We start from the raw sequence: 19,512 nt of genomic DNA, 5'->3' as shown, positions 1-19,512 counted from the left end.
AAGAAGGGAAATGTCAGAAATTTCTCATCATCTAACACTTTCTCCTCACATGTGATATTCTGCCCAATGACAGTAAAGCAGATCTCTTCCAGTGTCAGGAGACCATTGCTGTCAGTCCAGTCAGCAGAACATTGCTCATCACTGCCACAAGGGCTTTGCCTCTGGGTGGGAGATGGCAGAGAAGACAGGGAAGCTGTAAATTACAGCTTTTAGGAACACTATTTACATAGTCATTACACCAGCTGTTTAACATCCGATGATCACACCAACAGGATTAGACATGACTAACACAGTCTTGTCCATCAAGTAATGAAGAGCGCACCTATCCAGCAGAACTATGAGGCAGGAGGACCCACAATGTATAATTAAGTACCTTTTTGGGCCTCAGTTGAGGAAGGTACCTAACACCTGTGTTTGCACTTCGAAACCCTACGCAGGAGTTCCCCCCACCCCCAAAACCTGTGAAAGTCTTCAAAGATCAAAATAAAGCCTTAGGTTAAGGATTACAAGTGTCTGTCTGCAGCATTTTTTAAGTGTTCTTACTTCAAACCACAGGGTTCTCCCTTTACTAATCCCCAAATTTTGATGGAAAATTTCAAACTTGAACTTCCATCTACTGAAACAGGTCAGATGAAATTAGTGGAGCAGATTTCCTTTTCTCTCAAGAATAATAAACCATTTAAACCATGGGCAGAATAGTGATATACAATTAGAAGCTTTTTATGAATGTTTACATGTATGCATACATTGTTTTGATTTGGACTCCTGTGGAGAAATAACTTCCTCAGAGTAATCTCTTATGATAATAATTTTAACTAGTTAATTACATAAGAAAACTATGAAATACTCTTCTCTCCTCAACTATGCATTAGAGGTCAAATAACATACCTTTAAAAACTAGCCACATCAGTCCTTGTTCATCTGGAAACAATACATTAAAATGTTTAGCTTTTCTATGTGTCTTTTTTTTTCCTCCTTCTCTTTTTTCTTTAATAAAAAAACATCTCATGCTAAACCCTTGCAAGCCTGTTGGAGAAAGACAATTCCATGAGAAAACACCATAAGCATAATCTCCCCCTTCCCCAAAATTTCCTGTCTACAGTACTGTAATTCTGCAGAGTCAATGACAACGAAGGGAACAGTCAGGAGAAAGAGATACTTATTAGAATTATGACTTTTATTTTTATTCACTAGAGCAACATTGAGGAAAGAATTTTTACATACAGGTTTTTAAATCAACTTTACAAGCAAATTCCAATATACAGTATTTACTCTGGCCTGGGTTAAAAAATAAAAACAAAGCAGATAGTAAGGGTACCTCTTGTTTTAGCTAGTATTGAATTTAAGATTTCACTGACACTGGAATTATATCATTTTTATTGTGGTGCTTTTACAATTAAGTAGGCAGTGAGCAGCTTTACCACAACAGTGACTGGATTTCTTTGATAGCACAGTTGTAAGCTAACTATACTGAGACCTACCACCAGGATCATGTATTAAATCCACTCTGCTCAGAAAAAGCCACTATGACGAGATAAGGAATAGCTATGGAAGCCCAATTCAAGAATGGACTTCCATTTGTATGGCAAGAAAAATGTCCATATTAAGAGGATTATGTGCTGTGCAAAAACAGAAATACTTTCCCCCCAACATGCAACCTATCCGAGTATGACACTTTAGAATGTGCATATGGTTGTGACATGCAAACAAAGTAAATCACGCAAATGGTGTTCAGTTTTCTAGCATCATTACAACAAATCAGCATTTAGATCAAGGATGAAATTAATTTTACTGACCTATGATGCAGTCTAGTTGCTATGTCTAGCCTCACTGCTATGAGATTTAAGTTGAGGAACCCACTTTTTTTTGGAACTATATGAAAAATTCAGGGCCATTTTGGATTTTCAGGGCCTTTGTGATTATTTCAAGAAAGTCTAAGAGATAATATTGCACTTTTCTCAAACAAAAACATAAGCTGGGAACATTATTCTTTAAGGGCTATGCTAGTCCTAGGGAAGTTTTGCCATTGGCCTTGACTGGCAGTAGGAAGTGCTAGCTTCGGGGAAGGGGAAGGTAATCTGGTTGCATCATCAGTGTTAAAATTCCACAGTTAAATTAAAGACATTGCACAACAAAAACTCAGTACACTATATGAATATTTTTAAACATGCTAGAGTGCGTATCGATTCTGTGAAAGTGATGTGAAGATACCTTGGAAACAGCAACACTAGCAGGGAAATTAGTTTCAAACAAAAGCCACACACAGCAGGAGGCATCTAGATTATTTTAGGCACAACTCCAAGCAATAAAGCTCATTTAAAGTGCAATTCTGTTTTTTTCTTTTGTGTTTATTCACTTGTTAAAATGCGTAATTGCCTCTGTACACAAATACTGAACAGTAGTTTAATACTTTTGTGAATATTGCACAAAAGAATGAGAAATCAAAAACAAAAAAATGGCAATAAACCAGTTTTAGAAACCTAAAAAAACCCTGAAGATATCAAATCCTTTAATTTACATATTTAGGATAATCTGCACCAGTACTGATGATATAACTGCACCTTCTCTAAGGTAGATACATTACCTGAAAATACTTAATCCCATTTGACAAGCTCTACACAGCGCCCTCTTATCCATCTCCCCCCAACCCCTGTCCTTCACCGAAGTGAAGCTTCAAACTTCACTTCACTACTTCTCTTCCAGTTGCCCATCTACTGACAGGCTTTGCTCGTACTCTGGACTTACTACACATGCAACAGAGCCTTCCCTGGCAAAGTCTGAAGAGCCAAAATATGTAGTTGTCTTTAGAGGGATGCGAGGTTAGCAGCTGAATACAAATACAATTCAGGCTAGCATCTGTCTCATCCGTGATCAAATCCTGCTGTCTCCAGCTCAATGTCTCACTAATCTGTCAGAACAAAATGGGGAAACGCTATAACAAAGAATATAATCTACTTATGCTCCTTCAACACAGAAAAAAACCCCCACAGAATAAATACATTTTTGTTCTTCTGGGGAAAAAAAAAGTTAATAACTAGCTTCTTTTTTTATTAAAACCCTGATCATCTCTTTGCTTCCTTCCTTAATTTTCAGTAAAGGTGCAGACAGATAGATATCTATACTTTGAAATGTAAACATAAAAAATTTAACATCACTAAATCAGGCTGGTGATACCTCCAGAATAAGTAGCAAAAGAACTCATGGTGAAATATCTATGTCAATAGCATTAAGTGAAAAACCATCTTTTTACACAAAATCATATACAACTAAAACCAAAATCAGCTTCTCTTCAAGGAAAGTAAACTTAAAAAACCCACCTTCCATAGAAATCTATATGGACCAGAAAACGAACCAGAAATCTGATCATTCCCTCAGCAGTTTTTAAACTCCTGAGAAACACAGTTAGCTGCCCGGAGCTAGTTTTGGGGAATATAAAAAGTCAGTTTTCTTTTCTTATCAAAAGTAAATGCTTACACTGATGGCCATCTAATTCAATGCTTTTCAAGGAAAGAAAGAATTCTTCCTGGAGAATAATTGTTACAGCAATCTCAAATTGTAGTTATTTTGATCCTATATCAACTGTAACAATTAATGTTACCCTTGTTACTTCTTGCTTACATTGTCTTTGCCCCAGTTAACAGGAAGTCCTGCAGGTCTCTTATTTCAAATTGATATAAGCAGTTCTGAAATAGAACCTCCTCTCTACCCATTTTCCCCCCAAGCTTTTCATTTGTCCACTTCATTGTCACTTAAAAGAATTTACAGGGTGACAAATCCAAAAACTTTATTGGATATTAATTATGTACTGAGAAATTCAGGTGAGATGATTATATTTTTTCTTCTCCCATCCAACTAAGGTATCCATCAGGATACCCCTAGTTACATGGTTTATATTACAGAAGTTGATTATTGAACTTATTTATGAAATGTCTACACCTATTCACTTTCATTCCCTCAAAGAAAATACTGTAAGATGTCAATGTCCTACAGCCAAAGCCTAGAACAAACTATTACTATGTTTCATTTTACTGACATTATATGCTGTTCAGGAACAGATTTTGAATGAATTTATTGTAACAGCCTTCTGCTGCTGATTTTAAAACCAATTCAAGAACAGGAAAAAAAAGTTGGTAACATCCAAGAGAGACTGATGGCAAAGAAGGGAAGAATTGGAGATGGAACATAACATTAAGCTTCTGGAAAGCTTCACTGAATATGCATATATTTAACTCACAGCACATGTGTCATGGTCCCATAGTTGCACCATGATGGGCATACATTTCCAGACCAATTTCAGAAAAAGTACTTCTCCTAGAGAGCAGAAAAATGTTTTTTTCTTTATTTCCCCAAAAAGCTCCTTCCCAGTTATGCACTTTAGAAGTTACAAAAGAAAATTTACAAAAAACCCAAAACCAAAATACACATCTCTGAAAAACTCTTAAGAGTACCAGCTCTAGATTAGGACATAATAGGATTGCTCAAAGCAAATAAGTGGGGTTATTTTTTTTTAAATAGTTGGTTTTTAATACAAGTTTTATTCTGTAAAATAGTTTCAAATCCTTACATATATGGCAGAGTTTGTGCAAAATTTCAAGTCAGGTACTTTAGAGTCTTTCGATATAAACAGAAATCAATAAATACAAGTAGTACAATAAAAGTTTAAAAATATTAATTAAAATGCATGTTGTGCAACCTCAACGTAGGTGTTATGGACTCCTTATTCCCAGAGGCTCCCTACTTACCAATTCATAAGAGCCTGTATTGGAAGGTTTTGCACAAGTATCCTTAGCACTGCGTTTCAAGAATCTACCCAGTAATGTGTCTATTCAACACAATAAAAACATACCACAATCTTTTAACAAATGATGACGTTTAAGAGAGAAGATTCATTTCACCCTGTGAAATCTGCTTATTGTCTGTGAACAGTGAGAATGGGATAAATAAAGAACAGATCAACTTCAGATTACAGCAAAACAAAACAACACAACCCACCCAACGCATCAGATTAAATAACATTAAATATGTCAGTCTTGAGATAAATACAAGGATTTTTGCATAGGCCTCTGGAATACAGAGTCAGAATTATGGCCAATAAAATATCTGCTAGTAAGTCTAATTTTCCACCACTCTAACCTAATGAGTACTCAGAACCAAGAAGTTAAACTGAATAGTAATTTAATTGTCTAATAACTCAAATCAACAGAGGTAAGAAATTATTTCTGCCATCCTGAAATACATAGTGCAGCATTCTGGTATTCATGGTCACCACAGACTTCAGTATTTGCTTAATTACTAAGATCACTGGGCAATACAATCTTCAGTACAGACCTACGATATAATAAAACACTCTCAAGAGAAGCTGCACAGCTCATAACCTGAGCCTCAGAACATAACAGGATGGAGTATGCAAACACTAAAGAAAGATGCTATTTTTAATATTCACTCAGGATTTGCAGGCTGTAGATAAAGCAGCCTCAAAGGCAGTCAATACATAGGAAGTATTTTAACATATGGCATCATTCAATGAGATGCAGGTATGTTCTCAATGTGTCTTTGGTTTAGGGAGGCGGGAATGCCGAATAGAGGACAGACTATCCCCGGCATGCAAACCGGTATTCTGTGTTTGCACATTTTCTTTTCTCTGTACCGGTGGCTTTGGGATGTTAGTCTTCAAACAGGTCTTTTGAGGCTCTGCAGATACTGGTGTGGATTTCTGACTGCTCATTTGCTTAGATTTAACAAAGGACATGGTTGGTGGGCGAAGTTTAGACACTTTCTGACTCTGTTTACCCTTTAGGTTATCCTGACCAGATGTTGGCTGTAGCCGAGTCAAAGTACTTGATGGTAGAAGCTCAGGTTCCTTGGAAGCAGCGGAATGATTTGCAGATCCTGCAAGAACGGCCATTGTAGGAGGCACTAAAGCATTTGGGGGCTTTGCAATTCTTAAAGTCTTTGGCCGAGAAGCCTGGTTTGTGAATGAGGGTTGACCTTTCACAGCTAATTCAGTCTGCATCTCTCTAGCATCAGCTCGTGTAGAGGTCTGAAAACAGGAACGAGATGGTAATGTACCTTCTTTATTACTAGCCACCTCTCCAGGGTCTTCAGTATTTTTATTTTTCAAATTTTCCAAATATGATTCATTCTCATCTCTTATGTTTAACTGTATGCTCATTAAAGTGTTTACATCATTCAGGCTATTTGTAAGAGAGACATTTGCAGCATTTTGATTCTGATGATTGCTATTTTCATGCAGACCATGTTTAGCATATTCACTGTGGGCCTCGATATGTGGCATTTTTATTAGTTTTCCCTGGGCGAGGTCTGTGGAACTGGGAAGGCTGCTGGAAGGCTGTAGTACTTGAGGCTGTTAAAGAGAAAAGAATACAATAATATATTAGGCAAAGAAAACACCAGATAACATTCCAAATCCAACGTGCGCTGACCGGATGCTTGATAAGGGCTGTACATCTGGTTTTCTTAAATCAAAACTTTGACTTTGGCAAAACAGGATGGTTCATGGGATGTGTACGAATGACTTGTAACTTAAATGGAAAAAATTATACTAGCACTGAAATACACAACAACATAAAGACAAAAAGGAAACTGATTAGCTTAAAAAAGAAACATAAAAAAGGCATGGTTGATGGTTTCACCTAAATCTGCAGGACAGCGTAAGCATGGCACACGAGTACTGATCAATTCTGATTCAAGTGCTTAATAAACAAATGCAACAGCTATCAGACTGTATCCATCTTTTAATTTCTATTCACTGCATACTCGTTAACTATCCCAAACCTTTTATCAATGTTCTATACTGTACAGGCAGGAAAGGAGTTTAATGGACCACATGAATTTACAGTGCATTTCCCTTGCATCACTGAGGTCAGAAAATTTGATACAGGTATGTTGTAATTAGGCTACTGACTAGACTTAGGTAACGGTTTTATCTTGAATGGATTTCAAATGGGCTGATAAAGAAACCATCTGCAACAAAGCAGTACAACAGAGTACATGTGAAGCTAGGGATCATATACTACTACATCGATAACCGAGATTTTACATTTTATCAGAAGATACATGTCTGATCAGATTGTATCACACAAGAGAATTGCCGGTACCTCTTCTGGGTCATTTCTATTTTCTCTTTGCTCTTCCCTGTAAAAAGACTTTAAAGATTAATGTGTGCACTAGCTTCACAAACACATCCCAGACCTGCAACTTGTATACAGATCTTGGAAGAATTATTAAAAATTCTGCAATTCATGGCAAAACCCAAAACCTATTAAACTTAAACTACAGTTTTAGCAAGTTTCAAGTTTGGATGATTTTCTCATTTTCTTTATAAAGGAGGGGAACTGAACTACTACAAGCTAGTCTTAACCCTAAACCAATTGAATTCTTACCAATTGATAGATTGAATGTATATAGTAAACAGGCTTATAGTATTTGTTTACTAGTGAAATATAGTCATTAAAGACAAACATTACTTCTTTCTTAAGAGATCTGACTAAAAATGTCACTTCAGTCACTCTCAAATTATTCACAAATTCTAAATGAAAAAGCCAATTATTTTCTGGCCTTTTTAGCTCTTCTTAGAATCAGCAGGAAGAATGTAATGATAGTTGTGCATGCCAAAGTCCTGTTACATTTCTAGGACAACAGCACGTCTCGCGATTCTTTAAGCTTTTCCCTGACAGGATTACTACTGAAAACTGAATCCTCAAAATTCCTCATCAAGAAAAAAATGGTAATGAGAGAAATATCAAGGTTTCTCAACCTAATTTTGATTTACTAGCAGTTTTTCCCTTTAGAATATACTGGTTCTACCTATAAGCAAAGGCAACATCTAAGCTGGACCAGTGATAGACAGGTAAGTGCAAATATGTTGAGCAGCCTAAATACAATTGTTTTGGAAAGAGGGAGGAGGAGAATAAAAAAAAAAGCCTTTGAAATGGTGTCAAATGAGTATCAAAACATTATTCCTTACGTGACCAAAACTAGCTTAACTTTGTGAATCCTTCTTAATCAAGCAATCCTACAGGAAGGAAGTACTAAACACAATTAACAATTCAATACATTAAGAGAATTACAGCTAAAAAAAAAATGAATCCTCCAGACACTTTTGTCATTTTTCAGTGTTTATGTAATGGGTTACAGAAGTCATTAGCCTTCCAGCTTAGGAGCTGACAGACAGATGTTAGCCAAAATGATTTATTGATTTGAGACCTCACCTGCAAAAACAAAACTGCTAAAAATAAGTGCAGAAACCAAAGCACTATATACTTGATTCCCATACAAATACTTCAACAAATAATTCAAATTTTCTAATCCTACTTGAAGTCAAAAATTAGTACGTTTATAGCAAACAGTATTGTGTCACATCCTAATATGTAAAAATAATTGTCAGAAAGCTTTTTCCCCTCACCTAGAAAGGGTTTCTAAATGCCAGTCTAAATGCAGATAAATATCTAATCTGGGCATTACAAATCCTAACTTTATGTCAAATAATCCTAGTTATACTAAATCAGCAAAACGAAAAATTTTTAAGTTACAGAAGAAACTAAATTTGTATGGAAAGTTGAGTTAAACACAAAACCATTTGAAATACAGCAAAGAATCAAACTTTCAATAATGCTATTTCGAGTTCTTTTGACAAAAACTAGGTATTATTTGAGCTTTTCCATTTAGACAATTTTGCATTTTTAAATATAAAAATAACCAAATACATATTTTCCTCACTATCCTTCATAACCTGAAACAGTCTAAGCAGCTTAATATCCAGAAAGTTAGCAATTCAAAGGTAGAAAACAACAACATGCTCAGAATTATGAGGACGCTAAAGCTATCGTATCATCTTTGCTGAGTTGTTTTAAATACTGTACTGTTTTCTAATTTTGTATTTCTACTTAGTCAAAGTCTCTCCAATTATCATGATTACAGATTTTAGTCTCTTCAAATTGCTACATGCATTAACATTCAAGATGACACTGAAAGCAGAAAAACACCACTTCCAAAATATGCAAGTAACAGTTCACAAGGTATCTAACACTGAAAACTGCATTATTTTCATCTACAGCTTACATCTTTGCTTTATACACAAGTTTTCCTTTTATTAGGGAAGTCTTAACCAATTATGACCATGTTATTGTTCAAAAACCCAGCCAGCAGAAGGGCTAGTACTTGGTGAATTCCATCACAAGAAGGAGAGGGAATAGAAAGATGAAGAAGCATTCCACTTCCTAGGCATAGTATTTTATGTCATGGAAGTCTTAAAAAAAATAAAGTTTGTCATCTGCATTGCTTTGAGTGCACTTTTGGTAATATTTCAGGGTGGGACAGATCATGACTTGGTGTAGACTGTCATGCTAACCAGACTTCTATTTTTGTCCCATAAAGAAAATATTCAGGTGGACAAACACCTGCCTTCCTTTGGGATGTTCCTAAAATGTAAAGTTGGACTCTAAAACATTTCAAGTACAATGTAACTGAAGAAAATTAGTTCTCCCCAAATTGAAAGTACATTAGACAAAACGCTTTGTGCACATGCTCCTTTTTGCACAACAAAGAAACAAGCCTTTTCTGTACCAGCAAGAGCTTCAAAGACTTGCATGTATTGATGCACCAATCAAAATCACTAAATTACAGTCTCTACCACATTAACTTAAAGAGATTTTTCTCTTATTTCTCTCAAGTAAAACTGGCTGTTAGATCATCCAGAGAAAAATGACAACATACCCACAAAGAGGATTACCATTACTACACAGTTACTGAACCACTGAGGTTGTATTAGCTTTGTGTGGAAAACTGAGACAAGTATGTTATACTGATAAAGAAGTTAAATCAATGTGGTCATGACACTAATATTTATTGCAATATCACTATTTTAAAATTCTCTTCAGTTTTGTTTTGGTTATTCTGTATTTCTAACCTCAATTCCCATCTTGATTCCCTATATAATACCTCTGTAGAATGAAATAAAGGCATTTTCTCCCTGCAGTATTTTGAGGAACGAGGGAAGTGAAGCAATGAGAAATCTGAGAACTGCATGCACATCTCCGATAGACATGCATCATGCATAAGGCAAAAAAGCAACAGTGAAAATGCGTGAGGAGGAGATGGGAAGAAATCTGAAGTTGTACTGTACCACGCTTTATCACAGAAGTAATGGACTAACTTCTCAACTCCTTGCCAATGGCATAATGGGAAAGCAGAGACAAGAAAAAGACAAGGACAATGATGTCAGAGGACCAAGACAAAACAATGAGCAATTGCCATGACAGAAGTGCATCTTTTCACCATTTAAATTGCAATTACCATGTCCCCCATTGGTTTTTAATCCAACTTCCAGAAACAAAGTTAGCAATAGTGTTTAAGTAATGCAGTGCAAATAATATTTATAGCAAGACCTGCACAGAATACCTTTGCTCTTATAACTTGAAATCTTTTAACACAGTTAATCTCTTAACTTTAAATACTGTTTAGAGCTATAACTAGAATTTGTGTGTAGGATTACAACTGTATATAGGATTACAACTGTATACATCAAAAATATTTGCATCCATGCACATATTTGTTAGATATCTAACAATGAACAACAATGTCAGTAGATACACTGTATTACATATTTTGACCACGTTGCCCATACTGTTTAATAGCCCATCTTCCTACCAACTCGCTCACAAGCATGAAGAGACTCTAAACTACTATGGTTTCTTTTTTTTCTTTTTTTTTTTTTTTGGGGGGGGACGGGGGACAGGACACAAACCCTGCTACATAATTTTCTGATCAGTTCTGACACCCCTTATCTCACTGCCTTGGCACACGATAAGCTGTCATTTCCCAGGCCATCATTTGAAGACACAGCCTCACTGAAAGGCTACGATTTCACACCTTAAATCCGTAGCGTTTGCCAATACCTTCATTTTAGATTTTTTTTTTCCTCCCTTTTTGCTAGCTATACCCATATTTCAACATTGTATAATAGGATTCCACAGTACTGAGTATGGCTTCAAACAATTATACAAAATCACTAATTTTTTTTTTTTAAACCACCATTCACTACAGCATGGGGGTAGTAAAATAATTGGTAATATGGCATAGGATTTTTTTTTTCTGTATAAACCCCCCAACTTAAAGAAAAATACTGTCTTTCTCAAAGAAAAACTACTGAAAGCAATATATAACTACATCAAGGCAGGCACTTCATCCATAAATACAGATATATGTGCAAACAGACAAATATGACCATATGTAAACTTAAGTTTTGTTTGCAAATATATACTTAGTTAGGTACAAGAGACATTTATCTTGTAGCCCAATCTGCAACTACCCAACTTGGGAGAATGGAGTTTCTTAAAAGACATTTCTTCATATAGCTGAACACTCATCTCTCAGAGCAAAAATACATACATATAAAGACCGTAATGTAATGATTCCAGGACATTTTTAATAATTTGTCACTCTCTTAACATGAGTCATAGAACTTCCAAGATAATATTCTGAAACAACTTTGTTCTGCTAACAGCAACACTTTGTACAACCTACAAGGAACCTGAATCAGTCAATAAAGGTTTGGAAACATTTCAGAATGTTAAGCAATGCACCCTTATTTAAAAAAAAAAAAAAAAAGCATGAAAAAGCAAAGCCTGGACCTGATTTACAGTCAATGTGCATACAGCAGCTTTATTGCTGGTGATAAAAAACTATGTCACCTGCTAGAATTGCCTATATTACCTTTATGTGTAATGCTTACATACAAAAAGTCTGAATACATTTTCTACAAAGTGCACAGTAAGCAGAGATGTGAACAACTGCAATGCTTGAGTAACAAAACAGTTTTCACCTGCTTTTCTGTGTGGAGAAGCACTCGGGGCCACAGGCATAAAGAAAGTGGTATAATATGCTGCATTACAACAAGAGTTCATAACTGGTTCATTGACAATGTGTATTCTAAATACTGTGTTTCTAGAGCTGCATTGTTAAAGCTCCAAAATATAAATACAAAAGTTTTAAATTGTATTGAAGAAAGTTTGCTATGTCATCAAATTATATCCTATAACCAAGACAAAAATAAAGGACCATTACGTAAGAGTTGAGTTCAAGACACATATGGGAGTTATAGGAGTAAAACATACAATTTCATAAAATGACAAAAATCAATGTACTATTATGAAAATGTTTATGAAATAAAAAATGCTGAATTGTTTCCAAGGCTGTTGAAACAACATGAAGTTAATAAATGTTAAAGTATTAAATAGTAATTCTCATTAAAAGTGCAAAACATACATCCAATTCTAAAGCATGTTAACAAAGCACAGTGATATGGTAAGTTCATGGGGCAAGTTAAGCAGTAGGTATGCCAACATTGTAACGGGTGCTGGTGCCAACCAACTGGTGCCAACATTGTAACTGGTGCAGAAGAACTGTAAGCGTATGATAGTATTGTAATATTATGTAGCAGGGATATATTACCTGTCCTGTACAGCAGCAGTAAAATGACATTACAGTACATAAACAACTAAATATGAACAGTTTACAGATTTATACTCTCATAATCCACAGTGCTTGTAAGTGATCTATGTATCCATCAGCTATCAACAACACAGTGAAGAAACCTACAGTATTCACAGGCACAGGTGATTTTAGGTTCGGGATCCAGAAGTTAGAGAAGAAATGCTTGAATTCCAAGATCTCCAGACAGAAAACACAGCCAAACAAAAACTGAGACTACTTCATCTTCCCATCACCTTCTCTATATTATTGCAAAAGAATACTGACTTTCAGGCTGTTTTCCTACTCTTTGTGGTGATACCCAGCTCACCGCTTTCCTCGAAAGCCCACATTTGGGATTCCGTACTAGCTCAAAACCCAGCAGACCTAAAACCACTGAACCAAGGGAAGAGGTAATGTGGGGAAAGAAGGATGCTAGTGATAATTCCAGTAATGTTCTACTTTATGGGACTCTTCACACAGTGATAAATCATTGATTCTGCAAGAGTGTCAGTAAAAACGTCCAAGAAACCTCTTAATTTATACTGGTTTTTTATTCTCAGTATTTATCTTTTGATCAAACCTAAGGCTTAAAGAAAAAGACTAGGAACACTCAGTTATAGGAAACATTTATTTTCCTAAGCAATAGGTTAATTATAGTTTAGGTTAATTAGTCAATGGCCAGTTTTCACCTAATTTATTTCCTTTACTAGTAATTAATAGAATTTAATGTATAAGAGGTACATTAAAAAATCCAACCTGCTTTAGTAACAGAAGTTCGCTATGGGATCCCCCAATGAGAAGCTGCTGCCATTAGTGGAGGAATGAGGTGGGGGGTCAGACAACCAGTAAGAGATTAGCAAAGTTTTCTTCTTCAGTTAAGCAGTCAATGGGAATGATGTGACACCAGAGGCACACATCTGCCAGCGCAGACACCATCCTCCCATTCTGACTCTCCGATCAGTAAGCCCCAAAAACATGACATTTATATGCTCCTCAGGTCTAAAACTCATCTTTTTAAACTCAGACTCTCTGCTGACAGGACACCAAAACAGCCAGGCTGTGGTACTGCTGGCCCTCTACCCAGAAACAGAAGACGTGATGATCAGCTTTAGGGGTTCTACGTTCGTTACACAGACACAGATCAAACACCACAGGAAAATGAAGCACATCCCTCCACTGCATAGAGAAAAGCCTATGAAACAGGCTGTGCATTACTGATGAGTTGTTTAAATGAACATTGTCACAGAAACATCAAGAGAGTATTTGAAACACAATTTACAAAATACTTTACAAGATTTTTTTTTCTTGTAATTGAAATAAATTAGGATTATTGCAATCTGAAATATATGCAAGCTTAGTTTTCCAAGGTGCAGCTTACGTTTCAGATCTCCATTGGCCCTGGAAATCTTATATTTCCATAATTTTACTGTCCTTTATTTCTTGTCCAAATACACTCTTGGGCTTTGCTAGGCAGTCAAACACACTGTAATTCTCAAATTACAGTACATTTTAAAAAATATAACTTCAGCTTTAAGAACTAGTTATATTTCTTTGAACAATTATGTTTACAATGCAATACCAAAGCACAAAATAAGACTTACCATTTCTCTATGTCTACGTAAGCATACAGTTTTAAAATCAGCAATTGTCTTTTGTTTTGCAGATCCAAGCCAAGAGAACAAATGCATCTTATATCAGCCCACAATGTAGCTAACACATAAGGAATGTTAATAAATCATGCAAGTTTTGCAACAGCCACTTCAATGTATTAGAAGCCTCTTTACAACAAATACCGAGAGGGAAAAAAAAAAAATTAGTTTCAGGGAAGCCATTCTGAAAAGTTAAGAAAACTTCTCGTGAGAGGCAATGAAAACAACCAATGTTCTTATGTACATCCACAACATATTTATGTAAATACATCCACATATGCATGCATGCAGACTTATGAGCAAACAGAACACATACACAAACAGGATAGTATATTACAGCCATGAAAAAGAAAGGGAAAATGCAGCAAGTAAGATTTATGTTAAGACAAGACTGGAAACAAGGGCCTACTCAGGTTTGCCTGAATAACTGCTGAAGTAAATCAGCGTTTAATAACTGTTACAAAGCTGTAAGTTGTAGCTGCTCATACACTGGCTGAAGGAAGCATTTTGGTTAGCCACAGACTACTGTGTATGCCTGTAAATCTGCCTGAGAAAGGAGGATACTATGAGATGAACAGTGCGTGCAAAGGGGAAGCTTCTACTGGAACACGGTGAGGGAGATGAGTGAGAGGTACAGACTCACTCTGTCTGCGGTGCGGTGGAACAGTCCGAGGGATGCCCTGGAATGAGCCCTGCCAGGGAGAGAAGGAGGGAGCAGAATACCCACCCTGTGCAGAAAGAGAGAGGGGGAGAAGTATAATAAAAAAGAGAACAGGGAAAAACAAGACACCAAAAAGCCACACCATTCTTTTTCCCCCAGAAAGGTATCATTATATTTCCCATTTGTTCTACTTTATAAAAGCAAACACTACATGCTACTAAAGCCCAGAGGAAAAACAACATCATGATGCCGTAAACTGGTCAGAAATCTTACAAAATACCTCCATTTTTATTCAATATGTATGCACACATTTCTGTTAAAGATGTTTTTTAAGGGAAAAGTATAAGAGCTGTGGTTTTCATGTTAAAAATACATGCTAAAAATTGTGGGGTTTACAGCTTTCAAAAGTGTTTTTAAAATCCCTCACCAAGCAGTAAGTTGCTTAATACTAATCTACTGGAAAACCAGTCAGCTTTAGTTTACAACAAAAAATTTCTAATGCATAGAAACAGATTTTCTAGCAAATCCTGGTGCTTTAGAGTCTACTTCACTCATATTTTGATAGTATTATTAAATGTGAAAGAGGAGAGGTGACATACAACTGTTTTCCTTGCTCTTCGCTCTTGGAGCCTGAGCCTTCCATTACAGGATTAGAGAACTGTGCATGTCAATGCCATGCAGGGTTTGCCTGTCAGATGTTTCAGATCACCAAAGAAGTGACACATTGTGGTTGCTGCATTCTCAAAACAAGAAAGTAATTTTATGCAGTCTATCATTTTCTCCACACCCATATCTTTCCAAGAAATCTATCCGAGCTAGAACTGTCCTCTTAAATCACATAATCTTGGTTTCCTATTTCAGCAAGACAGGCTTAAGTCTTTACAACCCCTTCACCATTTAGCAGCTGAAAACTTCTGCTTTTACAAGTTCTGGAATATTAGTGCTAACAGTAATGACTGCTATTGCCTCCTGGCTACCAGTAACCAGCAGATATCAACAGCAACCAGTTGTAGCTACTCCTTCAAACAGCAGGCATAAGGTATCTGAACGAAAATCTGTATTAAAGAAAACGGGAACACAGTTTGCCCCTCCTCTCTAGTTTCTCTGCTGGCATATCTGCTGCAGATCATACTGCCAGGGCTGGACAAACAGTAAAGTATTATTTTATTTCCATGCTTCTTTTAAAAGCATTTCTTTTAAAAGAATGTTAAGCATCACATTATTTCTATAATTATTTCTATAAAGAAATATTCTGTTTTATTTATCCTAGCAGAATTTTAAACCCCTCCCCGACCTTTCAGCTATCCTAATCTAGTTAGATTTTATCCACCACTATTCCAAGTTTCAGTACTGCTGAGATGTAACTTAACACCACATGCATTTAGTCAAGTCTTAGAATTTGCTAGCCAGAACATTTTTAAACTGGAACAGGAAATAAAGAAAAAAATCTGACAAGACTTCTTTATTCTTCTTCAGAAGCAGAGATAAAACAATTATTGCAGCAAAATCCAAGGAAAAAAATGAAAGAAGTTCTTTAATCTGATTATCGCTAGATGAAGATATTGATTACCTAACACGTTCTTACAGTCCTCCATCAGTAGCCATTAACATCAACACAATTTGTACACTGCTGCATGAAACAACAGTACTAGCTTCAGTCAAGCAATATGACAATATAATATGTTGCATCAGCTGAGTAGATATTAAATACAGAAATATTCCTGGGAACAAGATTAATCAATCAGTGATTGATAAGACATTAACAAAAGCTTTGGATTTTCACAGTGCTGCACAAAAGAACACTTCATTTTTCAGGCTTGTTCACATTTCATCCTAAATTGTGTCAGGGTGGTAGAACAACAATAACAAAAAATTATTTCCATTTCCTAAATGTAACAATCTCCAGATAGTAAAAAGCACAGTATCATCAGGCATAACATCATCTTGTTAGAGACTTGAGTTGGCAATGGGCTTCTTCCAGACTTTGAAATTTTTAACGCATTAAGAAGGGAGGTGAAAATTTTATATCCTCTCCCTTCCTCTCTCTAAAAAGAGAGATGAAATACAAGCAAGCTGAGCTACATAACTGTTATGATACTATTGTAAAAGCAAATAAATATTTAGATGTCTTGATACATTCCAGTAATTTTTTTCCAGTAATTTTTAAGCATCCATATTAGCACTTCAAAGCACAGCACTGAGTACAGTCTTCTCAATAATTCTTCATGGGATTTAATCATTACTCTGACTGGGGGAGTAAATGAAGAAAGTGCAAGTAACTTCCTTCAGTGTTTTGCCTGCCAAACTGAACTGCTCTCCAGGCATGGGTCAGCCCCCTTCTCCCAAATGCTGGAGAACATTCTATAACCTGAGAAGCAGAAGAACTAGCTCTTCCTCTGGCAGCAGTCTTGAAAGTTTACAATGCTCCACACAGGCAAATGTCAAATAAGTGTCTGATTTCTTATATATAAAATATCATAACAAGCATTGTTTAATTGTACATCAAATAAGTAATTAAAATTAACATCAGTTGAACCAAGTAAGGACCAGGAAATACAGCCTTGAGAATTTATTGAGATGGGTTACTATGAATTACACTGATTTTACAAATTATAAAGGTTGTACCAATCCCATAGATATAGTACATGAAGAGATAAGTATCTGCAAATAGGCCTGGCTTATGAAAAGATGACTTTTCTTTTAATAGGATTTTACAAAACTCCAGCAAATTTACAAAGCTTTCTCCTTTAAACAACAACTCACATCCATCCCCTTCTATTAGTCAAACATGCACTGAGGTTACTGAAAAAGCCAAAGAACAGGAAAAAAAGAAACACACACTAATAAGCACATCTCCTCAGATTATGGTACATATTCAAAATCCACAGAAAATGTGGCCGTTTCCCACTAAATATAGGGAAGAAGCAAAACTTGAATCACAATTTATTTTATGCTTGATTATTAAAGAGTCTATAAAACTCATAAGCAAACAATGCTAGAAATTAAAGATGAGAACATGACTTACCTCAGCTTCTATTAAAAAAAAAGTGATGGGATTCTTCTGGGTTCTGAAGCCTAGTCTGATGCAAGTCTCTCCACTTGCACTTTAATGTTAGACAATAATCAGAACAGTTCCTCCCCTGAGCCGTTATGTGCATCCAGCCACTAAACTTAAATCCCATTCCTCTAATTTCCCAGATACTGGAATTGTGAAATAGCAAAAGCATCCCGAAAGAGAAGTGATTCAGAATTTTAAACACCAGGCAAAACAGGAGACTCGGGAGTGGAAAAATAAGAGCAGCTGAAATAAAGCAGCCTACAAACCAGAACAAAATGATGAATGTTCTTCAGAGATCCTGATGAATTGTACAATTGCTGCTAAACGCTTTATGAAGTTCTGACCCTAACTGCCCTGGAAAACCTTTTTGGGTTTTTTTTGTTTGTTTGTTTTAAAAAAGGCTACTATGAGGCTATTACAGCCAGAGTTTTCCATTGCTATGGAGAGACCTCAACCTTAGAATAAGCAATCACATGAACAAAAGCAATTGCTTCTGCCAGAAAAGGACAAGAGAAATATTCCTAAGCTATTTCTACAAAGTAATTTTAGGCCAACAGCAAAATATTCCATCTCTTTTCCCAAGGATACACCAATATCCAAAACTGCCATAAAAAGTCTTTTCTGCTGCAGAAACACAAATACAGGAAAGATCAATTTTTATCCATGAAGCTGAAGCCTTTGAGCACTTACAAGAAAGGATGATTTTTGCTGCGTCTCACCTAGCATTTCCAGTTCTCTCATACAAACTCAGAGCTCCACATCATGAACAAACTTAGAATGACACACTTCAAGTATCAATGCAAACAAGATGTTTTTGCAGCAGTCTCCTCTCGCTAGCCTAGCACCCAGAAAGAGATTATGAATGAGCAGTTCTGACATGCAATAGTCTTTTTGAAAGTATTCAGGTCAAAAACAAAACAAAAAACAAAACAGTGTTACATGCTGGTTTACACTAAACCAACAAGAGTTTCCTGTGAAAGGTTTATAGGACCTCTCTTCTGTGCATGCGCCTGCATGTTATGCACTGTTACTGTAACAGAGCAAGAAACATGCACACCACCACTATCTAGTCCAGCCATGGTACTTCTCACCAAGAATGTACTTTATAACGGATCAGCAAGTGAACAGCAGAGTACTGGACAACAAGAGAAACCTGGGCTGAATGTGAAGATAAACACTAATATAATCACTAGGTTTCAAAATCTGGAAGTTTAAATTCATAGTTGCAGAGTCAAAGCATATAGAAACTTTATGGCTAAGGTAGAAGGAGATACTCAAAGACAACACTACACGAAGACAGCCAAAGTGTTATGAAGATTCATCAAAAGAACTGACATGAAAGGCTTTGGAATGACAAACTGGAACAATACTCAAATGGAAGGCAAAGAATATATCTCAGTGCAGAAGCAGAGAAGAGATGTCGCAAAGACCAAGAATATGCATGCTCCCAGGCAAACTGAATTTTTTGTTGTCATTTTACCAGAGACAAGAATGAATCTGTACACACGTTTAGGAAGCAAAACTTATTCTCATCACTGTGTACTATTCCAAGACCAAGGAGAAAAATCAGCTTTTACTGTACACTGCCTGCTGTTGCAGGGCATGGAAGAGCACCCATGAACTAGGAGGAGTTGTGTTATGCTAAGGAACTG

At 36.1% G+C, this 19,512-nt stretch overlaps 1 protein-coding gene across 10 annotated transcripts in view; it reads right to left on the bottom strand.

Moving 5' to 3' along the window:
* Nucleotides 1–1,170: 1,170 nt before the first annotated feature.
* Nucleotides 1,171–19,512, bottom strand: part of CCSER2 (coiled-coil serine rich protein 2) — a 77,433-nt gene continuing 59,091 nt past the window's right edge. For 6 of the 10 annotated variants that reach the window (XM_072869849.1, XM_072869847.1, XM_072869846.1 and 3 more), the window contains one exon: nucleotides 1,171–6,364. In XM_072869849.1, the coding sequence (XP_072725950.1) occupies nucleotides 5,543–6,364 (822 nt within the window). In that variant the 3' untranslated portion in view covers nucleotides 1,171–5,542. Of the gene's footprint in view, nucleotides 6,365–10,144; nucleotides 10,185–14,784; nucleotides 14,870–19,512 lie in introns of all 10 variants that reach the window. The other 4 variants (XM_072869851.1, XM_072869855.1, XM_072869852.1 and 1 more) reach the window with 2 other exon arrangements.

The sequence above is a fragment of the Ciconia boyciana genome, chromosome 8 (assembly GCF_034638445.1).
Source record: "Ciconia boyciana chromosome 8, ASM3463844v1, whole genome shotgun sequence".
Lineage (NCBI taxonomy): Eukaryota > Metazoa > Chordata > Aves > Ciconiiformes > Ciconiidae > Ciconia > Ciconia boyciana.
The sequence above is the reverse complement of the archived record's forward strand: the minus strand, read 5'-3'. Positions and strand labels throughout refer to the sequence as shown.